Here is an 18,845-nt window from a genome sequence, read left to right on the forward strand (position 1 = left end):
GTAATAGTAGTAATCGGAAATATTACTAACAATCACAGTGGTTCAACATTTTAATTTAATAGCAATAAATTGGGCTTGGGTGATTTTAAAATGACTGGTTTACAACACTAGATCAAATTGAAAAATGTTTAGATATAAATCCATTAATATAGGACTTTACAGCCTAGTTTATTTTTTGTAAAACCTTGATGACTAGGACTAAAACGCGATAAACAACTGGTTTACAGCACAGGTAATAATGGTAACAGCAAATATTACTAGCAATCACGGTGGTTTTTTATATTAATGCTAATGAATTGGACTTGTTTACAAAACTAGTAATAGTAAATATTACTCGGGTCCAGCTGTATGTATAATCCTCTTCATTGGCAGGTTGCCAGCCGATGTGCTCACGGCCTCTCCGGGCGATAATTGGCCTCCATTTTTGATCCGGGCTGCGTCCATTTCCCGTTGTATGCCTCGTCCGCCTGATGCATTTAAATGTGCATTAGTTCGTCCAAGTAAAACAGAAAGTGTTCTTTTTGAGACAGACTTTATGTAAGTTACAGTAACATGTAGCACTCTGTTTCTCAACTTATGTGTCGCGACCCAAAGCTGGGTGGTCGTTTGATTTAGTTAGGTTGCCGATTACAATAGTTAACATCGGGAATTTTCCTATTGAACTTTATCGATAAAAAATCTTTTAACAGTTTGTGAACAGTAAGTATAGTTAAGCATGAGTAAAGCACTGAACCTTACAGTAATAGTTGTACGGTAAAATTTATTTCTGTTTATATTGTTTGTTTGTGGATGTTTTCTATTTGCAGGAGCTTATAATTTAGAAGCAAATACCATTTCACTTATCTGCCCTATATATTTAAACAAGTAATTAAAATTTTAAAGAAATGTAGAGTAAATGAGAATATAGCTAAAAAAGAAAATAAGAATTGGAGAGAAAGAGAGAAAGAGCAAAGACGTACAAAAAGAAAAAAAGGGAAGAAAAAATACGAGAAGGCGAACATGGAAAGAGTAAAGAGCGAGGAAAGAATGAAGCAATAAAGAAAAAATAAATTGGGTAGTAAATAAGAATAGAGTGATAAAGAGCAAAAAAGAAAAAATAAGACTAAAGAGAAAAAACGAAGAGACACAACATGAAAGGAAGAAAGAGAACGCGTGAACGTATAAAAAGAAAAAAGAAAGAGCAAGAAAGAATGAAGAGATATGGAAGAAATATCAATTGAGGAGAAAAAAGAAGGAATACTCAATCAGACCTACAAAGTAACAATATGTAAATTAGAGTAATTGATAATAATACCACAGCTTTAAGACCAACAACATAATAAAGCCGAACTCGCAGTAATATCTACTACCGGATACGATCTAAATTCGTCTGAATAAGACCTAAACCTGTCGGAATAAGTCTCTAAATTTACGCCCAAGCTGTAGGAGAGGGTATGGGACGATTGGGGGCACCTGTCTGGTATAAGCCGTTTTGGTGTCGACGTTTGGGCGCCGCTGTTATAGAACAGGATTGTTTACCCCTGTTTTGGTTAGGGGTGGGGTAAAAATGGGTTAGGGTTGATATTATTAGGGAAGTTAGTGATGAATTTAGGGCAGGGATCAGCAACCTACGGCCCGCGGGTAATTCATCCGGCCCGCCGTCCCTTGGCAACCTAGGCACGAGTCCATTTCAAATACTTTTTTACTATTTTAACTACGTGGGGCAAAAAATTTTCGCGCTTCGCGCAAATGATCCTTCTATATGCGGTTTGTTTATTTTTGATGCTGTCTTTTCAACTAGATCTGCGCTTTTTTACCGTTGCGCCGTGGAAGGCTGCGGAGTGCGTCGACAAACGGAAACCGTATTCACAAATATTGGACATATATTTTTTAACATTTTTCTTATTTTTTTATGTAATAAAAACTTGCAAGAAATTTAAGAAATGTCGGTTCACCAAAAAAAAAAAAAAATCCCGCTTGCTTCGCTCGCCAGGTGTGTCCTGCCATAAAAAGGTTTTAAACAACCACTGAACTACATTAACATTAACTATACGTTTCCGCAAAGTACTTTTATTACACTTTTCATTAGTAGACTATTAGGTATTAGTTCTATTTTGGTCTTATTCCGAAGTGTGTTTTATTCCGACGTTGATGTTGTTCTTATCTCGGTCTTAAGGCTGGAGTATACCACTAATAAGTTATTTGATTCCAAGTTTACCTTTACTGATGATGCTCCCTGATATTCCACCGTTCTTTAATTCCAATTCCTTGTTCGACGCGTTAACTATTGCGTCACAATCCACCTGTGTGATGTCATCCACCACTAGGTGGAGCCACACATCCGAGTTGGGAACCTGGACTTTGATCTCGGATGACTGGAGGAATATACATCGTAACAATTAAGGAAATCATTGATATATAAAGAAAACTTTAACAAATAGATCCGTCGTTTAAACGGGGTAATCTACTTACAATAAAATACAATAAAAAAAATAACATAAAGCAGACCTGGGCAACATACGGCCCGCCAGGCAATTTAATTCGGCCCGCGGCTTAGTTTTCTTAAAATACATAAGCCGAGCGAAAACACGGGGGAATTTCTACATGTTTGGTTGTATCGTTAGCACTATTTCACTGTGGCACTCTCTCCAACAAAAGTTTAACAAACTTAACCCTAATATATATAGATATATTGCGCTGCTTTCCAATGTATTCCGACTTTAAAATATGAACGAAATACAGGCCGTTTTCTAAACTCTTAAAAATACAAATTCACGTTTGTCAGCCTAATTTAGTTAATGCCATGTTGTGTATTTCTCCCGATTTATGCCTTCTTTGCAATATGGCCATTGTACCAAAGTATAACACATCGGTAACTTAAGCCTCAAAAGCCAAAAAACATTATAAGATTTTTGTGGGAAATGATTTACGTATTTAACCTTAATTTTTTAGTCAACTCGACCCACAACTTGATAAACGCCAATATATTAAGCAATGTACAATTTTATCTGTGCTCAATGCTTGACGTTCCCCTCTATGTCTAAATTAAAATTTTCGTTTTAAGAAGCCCAGCGTTTCTCAACCATTGAGTAGACCTATTGAGACCACCGACATAATAACGCCATACTCACAGTAATAAACACGACAGAATAAGATCTAAAATAGTCTAAATAAGACCTAAACACGAAATAAGTCCAAAATTAATCGGAACAAGACTTAAATGGACAAAATAAGGTTTTTAGTCTTAAGGCTGGAGTCCCTTTAAATATATGCAACTATATAATAAAAAAGCAGAGAATTTAAGAGAAATACCGGTACACCTAAAAAAATTCGTGCTCGCTTCGCTCGCAAGGTGCGCCGCCCTGTTTGCATATGTCTCTAGGTGCGCCCCAAGTAAAAAAGGTTAAGAAACACTGAAATAGCCTATAGGCAGGGTTACCATCTTCTCAGACCAAAAAATAAGCATGTTACTCAAAAAAATAAGCGCGCCACTAAAAACCAGGGCCAGATCCAGGATTGCGGGGGTGAAATCCAAGCTTTCAGGCATAATGTCATAAAATTAAATAAAAACCTAAAAACTCTAATTTTTGTAAGCGCAAACCATAGCTAAATCGCGCGAAGCACAAGAAAAAGTTTACCACCCTTATTTAATGCAAGCTTTGTTAACTTTTTTGCGTCAGAGCGCACCTGTACACCTTTTAAAACATTGGTTGCTATAATCTGGATCAAAGAATCTGGTAAATACAAATAATTTCTGGTAAATACAAATAACCATCAATGTAAAAGAATATAGAAACTAAAAAACTAAGCACAAACTTCTAAAATAAGCACGTTTCTTAGAAATAAGCACATTTGTGTTATCTAAGACACTGCACCCAAAAATAAGCACAAATCATAGAAATAAGCACGGTATGGCAACCCTGCCTGTAGGCCTAGTCACATTTTTTTCCTTTGTGTTAAATTCGACGTAAATTGCACATTTCCGCACAACTCCTAACGTAATAACAAGTTCGTTAGCTAATTTATTTTTTTAACGTCGTAGTATGACGTCATATTACGTGCATTTGAGATCCTCTTTTTGGACCCGGCCCGCAACAACATTTTAAGTTTCTCATGTGGACCGCGGTTAAAAATAATTGCCCACCCCTGACATAAAGTATATACTATTGGTGAAATATAATTCGATTATCGATAACTGGCAAAAATACTTTAAATAAAGAAAAAACTTGCACAAATGAAAACAATGCTTTAAATATCTTAGGAAGCACATTTGCTATAACTAGAGAAAAAAACTCGTAGAACTAGATATAAATACTATATTTTGGATCACTAAAAAAACCCTCTACTTTGAGAAACTATTCGTTTAACTTCAGAAAAATACTGCAACGTTGTATCTATGTATAGAATTATTGCGTATGCAATTAGCGCCACTTATATTGGTGCCCCGAGTGAGGACGTGTATTGTGACCCTGGTTCAATATAAAATGTACAAGTAGAAGATCAATGAGGTAATAAGGCAAAAATTGACTTTTGTAGTTTTATTTTTAATGAAAAAAGTTTTATGGCTTATGTAAGTGGTAAAGGATGGGCACAAGATTTCACCTTAGTGTTGGCTGAACAGTGAGAGTTTTTACCTGGCATCAAATATCGGTTTTGAACCAATAATATCAGACAGCCCCGATTAACATTTTAACTAAGTAAAGTTTAATTTTGAAGCTAAAAAAAACCTTGCATGCTTTTAAAGCAGTGTTTCTTAACCCATGGGTCGCAATCCAGATGTGGCTCGCTGACTGCAGTAGTTTTACATGGTTAGATTTGATAAGATTTGTCCCCAGCAAGCTTTTTCCAAAATTTGAGAAAACTTTGTAAGCAAAACGAAGACATATCTATTAATTATTGAAATTCAAACTTATTTATACTATTGTTGTATGTGGTTCGTTCACCTATGGGTACAAAAATTTCATTGAAGAGAATTGGGTCGCCAAAGTGTCGCTGTTATACTTCAGCTTACTATTTGGGTCGCCGCGAAAAATGTTGAGAAACACTGTTTTAGATATACAATATAATTACAACATTATAAAAATAATAAGAAAAGGTTTGCACACTACTGGTGAAAAAAACACCAAAAATTAGTTAACCAAACTAGTCTAGCTGAAGATTATATTGTTGGGACATTCCACTTACCGTGGGAGTCAATTTGCTTGGGTTGGGGGACGGATAAGCCTCTGCAGCTTTACCCGACTGCAGGTCGTTTGTGATGTCCCTTCCTGTGTTTGGGTCTCGAATAACTATCGCTGGACGGCGACGCGGAGCAGCCTGTACACAAAATTTAAAATAAATCACAAATTGGCAACAACTTACAAATTTGGCCAAAAAAATGACGTGATTTGTGATTTGGTGAAAAACGTCAAAATAACCCAGTAACCACTAAACAACATGTGTAACTATTGAAAACAAGTGGCAATTGGATGACAAATTGCATTTTTAAGTTGGTGCGCTTTCGCACAACCGTGCTTCATCAGGTCAGAATAAGACAAACACGGCTATCAACCAAGATGTTTAACTATATGATAGCATTTTGGAGAATAACGTTGGAGGTTGTACTAAGACGTAGAATAAATATCAAAGCCCATAAAGAAGTAGCGAGCATTTGTGGACGTTTTGAAAAATTCTTAAAATAATGACTGGAGGTTGTAGTTAGACGTAGTAAGAATATGAAAGCCCGTGTAGAAGTGGTTAACATTTGAAACGTTTCGAATAAATCTTTATTTTTAAAGTAATAAAGAGTTATTCGAAACGTTAAAAATGATACCTAGTTCTGTATGGGCTTTGATATTCTCACTACGTGCAATACATGATACCACAAAACTCTTGTACAATCTGTCAAAACTTTCATCTTACCATCTCCAGCCTTCTTTCCGCGCCGCTCTCTCGCGCACCGCCGAGGTCCGGATCGACGATTCCGACACAGCGTGACCTTGACGCGATGGCTTCGACCTCCTCGTGACCTTGACGGGCGCGAAAGTGGGCGGGGATTCCCGGGTTGTGCAACGGCGTCTCCAAAATCTTCAGTTTTGCGAGGCAAGCTTTGAGGAACTCCACAGCTGTGAAAATATTTTAATTGTTGGTGGAAAGATAATCTGGTAAAATATTCAGGAATGTTGCACTGAATATGTTATATTTGAAATCACCTTGGCCCTTGCAATTTAAATATCGACCTTAAATTCTGATTAGTAACAGCAAAATACTCTATCAAAGCTAGCAATTTGGGTCAGACACTGTTAAAAGATCTTATATATACATTAAATAGTAATACGGGAAAAGCTATGTTGAAATGCAGATCCTATCTTAGTTGAAGGTTTTTAATGTGCGTAGTAGTAGTAATTTTTGAAAATATCTAAAAATACTTTCCGCAGTCGTTGATTTGGATGTATTTTTACCCTACATTTTTAATTGCAATAAATAAGCAGAATGAAAATCGTCATCTCATACGGACCAATGTAAAATTAAAAAAATATAATAAGATTGACTAGTGCAGTGGTTGTCAACCTTTTTGTACCCGTGGCCCATTTTGATGCTTTTAAATGGTCGTGGACTCCCCACATTTTTATGGTGGAATATCTGCGTTTATAGTTCGTTTTAATAAATCAGTATATCTGCCTATAGTGTACCTTATGTTGAATAAATTAACAGACAACACCAAATTACTTCATAACGCGTTTATTTAATGTGATTTCTGATGCTGCATCTCCGAGGCAATCTTTAAATGCGTGCTTGTGTTTTCGATAATGCTAGAATAGATAAACGCATGTCATATTTTCCAAATCCAGTACATGGAAACTGTAATAATCCTGCCATTCATTTAACAATCTATTTGTGTTACATTCAATGGAAGTGTTACGTCACACTCAATGCGATTTGTTACGTCACAATGCGATTTGAAACATTTTATAATATGATTTTATCACTTACCAAAATTGTGATTAGGCATGTTTTCCAGCGTTAATTATTTTACTAAAGGTATATTTAGTTTTTGCGGACCCCATGAAAACGTTTTGCGGACCCCCGGTTGAGAACCACTGGACTTGTGTATTACAAAGCTTAGTAATAACGAGAATAAAATATCTCTTAATTATTTTAATCTTATTAGGGATGTCCGGTGGTTTTTTGTTCCGATAACGATATCCGATATTTTGGGTGAAAACTACAACTTTTTGAACCGAAATCAAATGACGTCATTCCTACGTATAAATCACCTAAAGTAATAAAATTGAAACTTAGACTCATAACAAGTCAAGTTGTTAAGCCAATATTTCATATAGCGCTAGAAAATGCATAATAGTTATCTTTGATTTTGGTTCTTCTATTTTTTTATTTTTTTTAAAGCGGTTAGATCGTGAACCATGACTAAAGTGCACAAATTGATTCAGAATCGAATTGCTACCGATACTTCTAGTTGGAATCGAGTATATTGGGTCCGATCCGATATTATCGGACTTTGAACAATCTAGAAAAATCAAAAAATAATTAAAAACGCCAAAGTCAACAATTATCTTACCTTTATCCAAATGTTTCGCTTTTCCCTTTACCACAATTCCAGGGGATGTCCCGGTCTCGAAACTTAAGGTGACATCCTTGGTCTTTGCTTCAAAATTTTCGAACATTTCGGGGTGTTTTTTCACGAACTCGATCTCGGCCCGCCTCCCCCCCACCTTAGTGATGTCTATGACGTTTTCATGCACGTGATCGCTCAGTTTGCGAAAGTTTGAATCGAAGTTGTAACAAAGACCGGTCACCTCGATCAAAGACTTCTTTTTCTGTTTCGAAAAAAATTGGAAGTATGTTTTTGTTAGCTTTTTCTGTTTCAGTAAAACGAAAGAACAGTTAAAAACAGAACCGCGACAAGATAGTAACACTAAGTGACGTAAGGACAACTACAATGTCAAGGCACCATGTGCTCGGTGACCTTTGACCGCAAGTAATAGAATGCTCGCACAATCGAATAAGTCATACACCGAAACCTAAAAAGCTAAAAAAAACTAAAAAAAACCTAAAAAAACCTAAAAAATTTCTACTTACACTGGACTGAAGTTAAAATAAATTTAAAAATACTTACTCTTGTAAATGTTCAAAAAACTTTGTTTTTCCGTTCAAACAGAATAAATTTGCATTGTAAAACATGCTTCTTAGCAGATAAAGTCCTTGATCTCATGTTTTAAGTTACGTCAAAACAAAACAAAATGTCGTTATTTGGTTAAAATTGACAAAACGTTTATTGCAGAAGACATGTCTGATTTATGCATAAAAAATTCAAACGGAAGAAATTTGTATTGTTAAGCTTTACTTAATCGGTCCATTGGCGAAAAAACACACAAAAAAATCTAATTGGGACATTGGGAAAAGTGAAAATCGCACCACACCAAATCACCGGGTGGAGCAGGGGTCGGCAACCTACGGCCCGCGGGCCGGATCCGGCCCGCCGATGAAATTCATCCGGCCCGCCGCCTCTTTGACAAACTAGGCACGATTCCATTTCAAATACTTTTTAACTACGTAAGTGCGAAAAATTTTCGCGCTTCGCGCGAATCATCCTTCTCCATTCGGTTTGTTTACGTTTTGACGCTGTCTTTTGAAATATAGATCAGCGCTTCTTTACCGTTGTGCCGTGGAAGGCCGCCAAGTGCGTCCCGGACACAAATATTAGACATATAGTTTTTAGCATTTTTTTATTGTTTATTATCGGCAATGTAGGCTAATGAAAACTTGCAAGAAATGGCGTTATATCAAAATAAAATCGCGCTCGCTTCGCTCGCCAGGTGTGCCCGGACTTTAAAAGGTTGACAAACACTCAACTAGATTAACTAATGTTATTGCGTTTCCTCAAAGTAGTTTTATTGCACTTTTCATTAGCTGTATGGATGACGATGTGTGGACTCGGATTTTAAACCAAACAAACGCATTTTATTCGCGCCTTGCGCCAATACTTTATTACTGCCTCCTTAAATGTAATTAAACACATTTTTAGGCGCAAAAAATATCCGAGGTCCGCCTGATTCACGATAGTTTTAACATTTTAATAACATAATTCTTAGTTAACATTTTGTGCGGCCCGCAGAGACCTTTCTGAGGTTGGTTTTGGCCCGCGACTACAAAAAGGTTGCCCACCCCTGGGGCAGAGAGTCGCTGAAAAATGTCTAAATGGACAGAAACTAAAAAGCCTCGATGTTGCTAGCAAATTGAAGCGAGAGATTCAGAACTTAAAGTTGTTCCGACACTCGCATATTACCAAGCTTTATCAGGTGTCAACAGATATCGCCATGATTATGGAGTATGTATATTTTAACTTAGCATCTAAGGTAGGGGTGGGCAACCTTTTTATCACAAGGGCCAGTTAGGAAATGTAATGCTTACAAGAGGGCCGCACATCAAATAAAAACTAATTCATATTTTCAGTTTATACTAGAAAAACTAATGAGCTACTAGGCTGCAGCTACGGCAGTTTTGTCAGCGCTGTCGAGTTCAACTGCATTAGTGTAGCGGTGTAGCCTTTGGATTACATCGCACTTCAAACAGGAAACTGAAAGAGCAGAAGTCCCAACATGGTGCACACGTATAGCCTTATTTAGGGAAAAATAGCTGGAAGAAGATGAAGGGCCGCACAAAAAATGGAAACGGGCCTCACGTTGCCCACCCCTGATCTAAGCAAACTGATATTTGATTACAGGTTAAAAATATTTCCACCTGGCTTGTAATTTTACCCTTTAAATGCCACGATACAAAGTTTTTCGACTTACATTTGTAACGATCCTTGCGGCTCCTGTGGCCTGTATGCTCTGCTGAAGCCTTTTCCACTCGAGTGACGTCACGATTGCGTCATAGCCCTCGCCAACCTCGATCGTCCTGAGACTGATAATTTCATTCAAAGCCTCCACCGCCTTGTTGTGTTGTTTTGAATCGAGGTACACCAGACAAACCTCGCCTGACTTTTCTTGGAGGGATACTGCAAGTAATGAAGGGTGTTTTATTTATGTTGAAAATGATGGGGAGATATATAGGCTACTCATGTATGTCTAAGTACAACCTCCAGGCATTATCTTAAGATATATTCGAAACGTTTAAACGCTACGTAATTCTGTAGGTGCTTTGATATTTATATTCCGTCTAACCAAAACCTCCGACACGTCATATTAATGGCATTTTTTCAAGGTTGAAATTGATCAAGGAGATATTCACAACCCTTAAAATGAACCTATTTCTGTAAGGCTTTAATATCTATTCTACGTCGAACTATACAAACTCCAACCATTATCGTAATAGTTATTTAACCCGTTTTAAAAAAACTAAAAAAACCTTAAGCCATTATCTTAGTATTTATGCAAAACGTTCACAAAATGCTTCCTACTTCTGTATGGGTTTGATATCCGTTCTATGTCTAACTACAACCTCCAACCATTATCCTGAGATTCATTGAAACGTTCACAAAATGCCACCCACATATATACGGGCGATATTCTTACTATAGGTTTAATGTCCGATAGTATCGATAATATCAGTTCTCGTTCGATACATGTTTGTACTAATACTAAATTAATCTAGGAATTTAAACTTAAGGGATTTTTAGGACATGATATGGGATTTTGAACCCAATGTGAAAACTAATGGATCCGATCCGATACTGAAGTCTTTATCAGTGTACACGTACAGGAATTTATTAAAACACGTAAAGGCTTAAACAAGTGGATTCCTTATTCAAATAGAATTCAATACAAAACAATGTTAATAAAACAGAAACAGAATCAGTAAGTTAAACATCATTGCCAAACACTTACAAGTAACTAACAAAATGAGCTCCTACCGCGACAAGGTAGTAACACCAACTGCCGTAAGGACAACTACAATGCCAAGGCACCATGTGCTCAGTGACCTTTGACCGCAAGTCATAGAATGATCACACAATTAACAGGTCATAAAGTGCTTACATAAACACGCGGTTTAGCAAGCTCACTGTTAATCTTAACACAATGGATTTTAAATAAGAATGTCTGATAATATCGTTTGGAGCCGATATCCGGTACAAAGAGGTAGTATTGTTATAATCAGATACTAGGGTGGTATCGGCGCCGATTCGATACCAAGTAATTTAGACATTTCAGCCATGATTTGTAACGCTATAACAACAACTGCAGCTTTTTTTTTTTTAGATTTTTTTGGCCATAGCAATACTGTCACATCTAAATCACTCGTTAGGCGAATTTAGCCTCAAATTGGTTAAGGCGATGCACGTCAGTTGCACTGTGCATCACAAAATGTCCACATTATAAAAAGTAGGGAAATAAAAAGTGAAAAAAAAACACACCACCAATCATGAAGCCTAATAAAACTTTATAAGTTTGCATTAAACTTGAAGGTTACAACTAAAAATAAAATAAATATTTTAACACAAAAAAAGATGTTGTAAAAATTTATTAAAAGCATTTAACAATTTCTTACCGCTAAACAAAATGTAGGGTTTCTCTTTTTTGTTTTAAAATCATTGCATTATTTTCCTAATTTAGGCGAAGTAGCATTTTGCAAAAAATAAGTTATTTTGTTATTTTTACCGCTTTTGGTAAATTTGCTCTCCGCTTACCACATTTGTTTAGGCTTCGCGTATATTTTTGTGCTTTTTTCATTTATTTTCGAGCGCTTACCGTATATTTTATCTTCGTTGAACTTCGCTTGCACGATTTGCCGCACGTCGACCTGCCCCTCCCTCAAGCCACGCCCACCTGCCAAGAGAGAGGAAAGAAGGAACTCGCCGCGACGCCCGAGGTCCGGAATAGGATTTGTTGTCAACGTCTGAAATACAAGCAAATGTAATGTATTTTCCTTTGTTTAAACTAGGGAGTCGAACCGTTTGACTTTTCCGGATAACTGGATTTACGATAGCTGGCCCGGTATAATATTTTTTGCCGAACTTTACGAACTTAATTATCGTTAAACGAAGACAACATCAGTAACCAACTAACCAAGCAATAAAAACAACATAGTGAGGCTTACTAAATTCTAAAATAAGACAAACTAAGCACACAACTTGAAAAGAAGCATGTTCCTTAGAAATAAGCGCATTAGTAGTTTTTAAGGCACCGCAGCCAAAAATAAGCACAAATCTTACAAATAAGCACATTATGTTAACCCTGGTCATGTATTATGTGTCATTTTAGCAGCGGTTTTTATCTCAAAATGGTAGAACACACTCACATTTAATGATTTTTTTTTAGTTTCTTTACTTGAAAAGATAAATTTCTCAAAAATGCAAGTTACTAGCAAATTTTACCATAATATCTTAGAAAATTAAACATTTACTTAACACGTTTTGAACTCTTTGTTTTATCTATCTTAATATGGTAATGGTGTCATATGGCATCGTATCGCAAAACTTTAAAATATCGGGAATCTGATTATACATCTGAAACGCCTTAACAGTACCATGGCTAGATCATTGAGCTTTGATCTCGCTTCTTGCATTGAAGAACTCGGCCCTTTGAAGGAAACAATGCCGGACAATTCCTGATTGTCCATCCATTTTGACGTCACAGTCACCTTGTCTTTCATTTCTTCTGCGAACTTACTTATCAAGTTGCATTCAAGAAGAGCTCTGAACAGAAAGGAAGGAAATTTACCTGAGCTTAGACGAAAAGATTAAATAATTACTGGAAATAGATAATTTGGTAAATGTTTTGTAGTGACAGAAGTTTTGGTAGGTTGAATCATCTCAGCATTAAAAACACCACGTAAAACTTTTGTTATTGTGATAAGTCATCTTTCTCAGATCGCATAGGCAGGCTCAAGCAAAAGTAGATATTATTTGCTGAACCTGCTCCATAAAACTGCAGAATGTTACATAAATCAGCCTTTAATAAGTGGACAATCCTACAGCTTGAAAACATTTATAAGAAAAGTACGACTTACTTAAAAGAGTTGGTGAGTCTTCATTAAAAATAAACAACGTTTCTATGCCGTTTATCAAGTTGCATTTCTTGTAAATTATTCAACGTTTTTAACAGGGCAGTTACCTGTAAGTCGTCTTTTGGAAGGTGGTCGATTCTTCTGTGATGTCACATTTTCTCTTGAGGTACGTCATCACATCGGTGACGTCATCGTCTACCCCGGTCACGGTGACGCGACCCGGGTCTGTGAGGCTCCACCTAGCGGTTAAATTAAGCAATAAGTTATTTCAAAACTTTTAGTTCATATACATAATATATAAAAAAAAGTTAGATGCTTTTGAATAAACAATTATACTGTGTTATAAATTTATTGGCTATATTTAAAAAAAGACCTACACATAAAGTTACTTATACAGCACAAAAATGAAATCGTCACATTAATTTAACGACAAAATACCTTTGTATTAAACATATTTCATTAAACCTCACCTTACGTAAACCTCAACGAAGTGGTTTTCTGTGGTTTCGATTTTCACCAAATCGTGATCCTCGTTCCACAGTTTTGCCTTCCTCAGGTTGGAAAGGTTGTCTTTGTCGAAAGTAGCCGACTTGGAGATGAACTGACCCAGGAAAACCGAGCTGGCCTCTTTGCATTTTGTTTCGAACTTTTTCTGATTCTGCTTTAGGTCGTTGGGTAGGGACTGAAAAATTTTTGTTTTCTTGTGAAATTATTTTTTTAATATCAAAATTATTTTTTTTATTTTTTTCAGCAATGTTTTTCTAGATTTTTCAGCACAAAGTTCAGTGTCCCGGTGACCAATCGAATGGTATTTATGTGAGATGTTGACAACTCAAGTATTTTGGTTAGGGACAAAGAGTGGCATTTTAACATGTGTAACGATTGGATAACACGCATTTTAGTAATGTATGACAATGGCTGTATAGCTAGGATTTTTATGAAATTTAACTTAAGGTGTCGGTTGGGTCATTAGAATAGTATTTTGCCGCTTTCTAAAAAGAAGACTTAATTTTTTTGGCGCGCGCGAAAAAAAATTGGAAGTGGCCATTTGACCGGATCGCTCTTCCACGCTTGCACCCAGACGTAAATATTGGTTGCTTTAGGTTAGGGCTGGTGTTTTGGTAGTATGACAAAAGTTTTGCATAACCTTTATGATTTTTCGAAAATTTAAATTACCTGTTAGCCGGGTAAATAGCCTCAGGAGGTGCCTATCGGCTATTTTGACCGGATCGCTTTCTTACGCTTTTATACCTTGATTATATCTCCATTTGAACTAATTTGATGTCCGGGTAAATAGCACCTTCCAATTTTTTTCCAATGGAAGAATAAAAACGTAAAAAAAAAGGTTGTATATCATTTTTTTCGCAGCAGTTGCAAAACAAAACAAAGTAAAATGTTTTTTTTATCATTTCACCGACCTTAAACTTTGGTTTGTAATTGATGACAATTCCCTTTTCCTTGTTTAAAGTTTTCTCAGTAATCTCAACTTCGGCCACGTTTTCCAAGTTTTCCAACAGAGGGTCGTACCTCTCCTTCGATTTGCTGACAAAGAGTATGACGTCACAATCGACGTCGGGAGTTTCCTTAAATTCGATGACGAACTTTTCTGGAACGAAAGTGACGTCATTGAAAAAGGAGAAAACGTGAAAAACTAAGCAATTTAAAGCATAAGAAGAATATTCTGGAGAGTGTTTTGTCTTTTTTAGGTCACGGAACAATAATAAATAGGGCGATTATTTTTTGACTTGTCAAAATTTACATGTTTGGTCAAAATTTGTCAAAAATTTTTCAAGTTAAAATCGAATAAAAATCCACGTAAATCGTTCACAAAAGTAAAAAAAACTATAGTCAGCTTTTTGAAATTGGTCGTTCAGTTGTTTTGAAATTTATCTTTCATTTTATCAAAAAAAATTAGTTTTGATTTATGTTCAAAGTCATGTTAACCGTATTATATCTTTATTAGAGCAATATACAGTATAAAAAACGCGTGATTAACGACGCTTATAACCTAACAGGTCAAAATTTTGTCAAAATAAATTATTTTTAGATCAAAGTTTGTCAAAATTTGAATTTTTCAGGTCAAAATTTCCTATTTTTTAGGTCAAAAAAAAAATAATCGCCCTAATAATAAATTAAATAGGATACTTTTTGGAGCACCAAAAAAAGGTGATAATGTGTATTGGAATAAACAAAATAACAACAATTTATTCAATTTCAGGTAGAGGTGAACCGATATATCGGTATCTAAAATTGTTGGAAAAATTTTCTACTTTTTTGGGCAACAAAATACTTTTTTGCTTAGCATCATGCCAAGTTAACATGCACAATAAGAGTTTAATGAATAAAGAGCTAGACAAACTGAAATGATGTTTTGCTTTTATTCTATATTTTGTTTTAATTTTGAACATATTCCAAGGTGTAAGAATATCAAGTCAAAAAAGTTGATGAAAAGTCTTGAGCATAATGCTTGAATGCTGCAGTAAAATTTAGAAAGATAGTTTTGGATTTGATTTGCACAAACGTAAAGGAAATACTGAAGCTCATGCAGAGCAAAGTAACATAATTTGAACGTTTCGAATAAATCTTTCATAATAAAACTATAAAAAATATTCTTTCAAACTTTAGCCCATTCGGTTCTGTCTTGTTATTTTCTCCACGTCAAAGAATAATAAAATCCTCTAATGATTATAACGGTTGTAAAAAAGAAAAATTAACAAAATGTACTTCTGTAATATTTTATTTTACCCACTTTTCTTTGGCGTGCTCTCTTTCTTCTGTTTTTGTTCATTTCTCTTTCTTGGCTTAGGTTGGGTGGTTTCCCGCTCTTCGGTCACGTGATCGTCCGACATGCTGTGAAAATAGAGCGTCACCGACACCGGCTGCTTCGAGACTAGGATGTCGTTGTCTTCAGAAAACTCCACAATGCGTTCAGCGTCTGTTCATAAAAAAATTATTATTAGTTTTAATTTTATTATTACTTTGCATTGTATATGTAGTTAACTTTAGTTATAGGAACTGACGATGCCAGAATAGGCGAAATATAAATTCCCTAAAAAATGTCTGACCTGGTTGAACTCGGGTTTTTTAACTCTGAGTTTTATTGGTTTGGTAAAAAGTATTACGCTAGTTTAAAGCGATTTATTGTTGTTTTTGGATTATTACGAGAGTTTTTCGATAAAATTCTTTGGTTAAGTCCAAATTAAATCTTTTTGAATAAATACCAAGTCAATTCCAGTCATGTCATTATTAGAGCAAGTCAATTCCAAATCAACTGCTTGTCATAAAAATTAAACGTCAAACTACTAAAATTGATAAACTCGTTCAATTATGAGAACAACCAAACAAAAACCCAGCATATAAAAAGCAAATTGTGTAATGTGCAAAATCAATAAACCCATTTTACAAATAATTTGCCTCATAAAAACACTTTATTTTAACTCCATTTGTTCAAAGGATTTAAGTCAATTCAAGTCATTTGTCCAAACGACTTAGTCAATTCAAGTCATTTGTCCAAAAGACTTAAGTCAATTCAAGTCATTTTCATTTGTCCAAAAGACTAAAGTCAATTCAAGTAATTTGTCCAAAAGACTTAAGTCAATTCAAGTCGTTTGTCCAAAAGACTTAAGTCAATTCAAGTCGTTTGTCCAAAAGACTTAAGTCAATTCAAGTAATTTGTCCAAAAGACTTTAATCATGTGACTTAAAGTGCTCTTAAGACAAGTCATTACATTACAACACTGGCACCTTTACTACCATTTGGCATTAAGTATCAGCACAGATTCAATATTATTATCTTATCTGAAATATTATCGGAAATCCAAAAAAACTGACGAATATTTGCCACTTCACCTTCGTAGTTTGCAAAAAAGACCAAGACGAGCGAAGATTCCGCAACTCGGACAACTTTCGTCACAAGACCCCCCTTTATCTTCTTGCTGCTGAAATTGATCCTGATCGTGTCGTTCATTACGTCATCACTGACGTCATCAACTCTGACGCAGTCGCTGTGGCAAACCCTGGATGCCTGGGGTTAAATAATGGTTACAAAAACCTAATACGGGGGTTATTAAACTGGGATATGTGGACTAGTTTTAGTGGGTTAATTTAAATCTTGGTGAATAATTTGAAAAATGAAGTAATTATTTTAAAAGAAAGTGCTTTAATTAAAAAAAACGTTTTGACGCATTTTGCTTTATTCAGACTTTTGCAATTGCACATTTCTAATTTTCACCGTTCGTTAACCACCAGTGGTTTGTAGGTTTTTAAAATAAGGCGCTTTTTGAATAAAACTTCAACTCACCGTGACCCAATATCAACCTTATAGTATTAATCCAGCGAGTACCCCATTTTGGAGTATTCAGAAAAATATAAATATTCATAATAGGCCTCTATAAAATTACATTCAGCCATTTGTGAGACAAAACTTCTGTAAAACACATTTGTGTACCTTAGGATTTAAGTCTTCCAAATCTAATTCCTCCAGTGAATTTATCACTTTGTCAACATCTTAAACAATAAACAAAAAGGTTAAATATTGGTCCCCAACCAGGGGTCCACGGGAACCAATGGGACTCAATAAAATGTGTCAGGGGGCGATATTTTTTAATGTAAAGCAACAAGTTAAGAATATGACATTTTATGTTCAGGCATTCTTTAGTTTATTTCAATTCAAATTTACATCAATATTGCACAGAATTTACAAATGTGACCGTAATTTTATTTAGGGTCAGTATTAAAAGTAAGAGGTTTTAATTTATTTTTTAAGTGGTTTTAAATATTTAATTTTCACATTTATTTTGAATTTTGAATTGATTTTAATTTCGAAAGATAAAGGTGACTAAAAAAATGTCAAGAAGCACTAATTTGGACCGATGATTGGTTTATTCTTGCAAAAGCCACTCACCCAATCCCTCTTCAAACTCGACCAAATACTTGGAGTCCCCGAGTTCCGTGACGTCATGCGTGACGTCATCGAGATCGCACGTGTCGAGGAGATCTTGCACTACATCGACGCTATCAAATTCACCCTGAGAATGTTGCAAGAAGAGATCAGTCAGGGTTTGAGTAAATCGCTGCTTATGTTAAATGTAGTCAAACTAAACTGGATGTAAGTTAAAGGGGGATTATCCTGTTGATTGGTCTCACGCGCATTTCGACAATTTCGTTTTATTACCAAGTTAATTAGCCCCTAGTTTGGAATGCTTGACATTATCCATCGGACTGTTCAGTGGTTATAAGTTCAAAAAAAACAAATACCCCAAGATTTCTAACTAGATATATAGAATTTAAACGCGGAAGCGTTCAAGAAACTTTAACAAAATAATTTACTTCGAGCAAAAGTCGATCATCAAACACTTTGGGAATTTTCTTCTTGACAAATTTCGCGTCCGAATCGGCGATTTTCGTCTTGCCCAGTTTAAGGCATTCTTCGGCAGCTAAATAAATAATATTAAATTAAAGTTAAAACACACCCAAGAATCCTTCGGGATGGCTTACCGAAATCAGTCTAGTGCAGTGATTCTCAACCGCGGCTCTCAGAGCCGCATGCGGCTCTCAACTGAACATTTTGCGGCTCTCTAACCGAGTGAAAAATGAGTTACAAAGTAAAGAAATGGCGTTATATCAAAATAAAATCGCGCTCGCTTCGCTCGCCAGGTGTGCCCGGACTTTAAAAGGTTGACAAACACTCAACTAGATTAACTAATGTTATTGCGTTTCCTCAAAGTAGTTTTATTGCACTTTTCATTAGCTGTATGGATGACGATGTGTGGACTCGGATTTTAAACCAAACAAACGCATTTTATTCGCGCCTTGCGCCAATACTTTATTACTGCCTCCTTAAATGTAATTAAACACATTTTTAGGCGCAAAAAATATCCGAGGTCCGCCTGATTCACGATAGTTTTAACATTTTAATAA

General features: G+C 35.7%; 1 protein-coding gene across 1 annotated transcript in view; it reads right to left on the minus strand.

The window, feature by feature from the left end:
• LOC146131842 (uncharacterized) overlaps positions 1-18,845 on the minus strand; it is a 41,053-nt gene that overhangs the window by 13,323 nt on the left and 8,885 nt on the right. The window contains exons 11-25 of the mRNA XM_083397099.1: positions 18,255-18,361; positions 17,830-17,953; positions 17,374-17,432; positions 16,776-16,950; positions 15,677-15,862; positions 14,346-14,533; positions 13,398-13,609; positions 13,035-13,166; positions 12,448-12,616; positions 11,670-11,817; positions 9,774-9,979; positions 7,538-7,796; positions 5,881-6,083; positions 2,198-2,354; positions 335-467 (exon numbers count right to left, since the gene is read on the minus strand). Of these exons, the coding sequence (XP_083253225.1) occupies positions 335-467; positions 2,198-2,354; positions 5,881-6,083; positions 7,538-7,796; positions 9,774-9,979; positions 11,670-11,817; positions 12,448-12,616; positions 13,035-13,166; positions 13,398-13,609; positions 14,346-14,533; positions 15,677-15,862; positions 16,776-16,950; positions 17,374-17,432; positions 17,830-17,953; positions 18,255-18,361 (2,458 nt within the window). The remainder of the gene's footprint in view (positions 1-334; positions 468-2,197; positions 2,355-5,880; positions 6,084-7,537; positions 7,797-9,773; positions 9,980-11,669; positions 11,818-12,447; positions 12,617-13,034; positions 13,167-13,397; positions 13,610-14,345; positions 14,534-15,676; positions 15,863-16,775; positions 16,951-17,373; positions 17,433-17,829; positions 17,954-18,254; positions 18,362-18,845) is intronic.

The sequence above is a fragment of the Ascidiella aspersa genome, chromosome 9, assembly GCF_963924565.1.
Source record: "Ascidiella aspersa chromosome 9, kaAscAspe10.2, whole genome shotgun sequence".
In the NCBI taxonomy this organism is placed as follows: Eukaryota; Metazoa; Chordata; class Ascidiacea; order Phlebobranchia; family Ascidiidae; genus Ascidiella; species Ascidiella aspersa.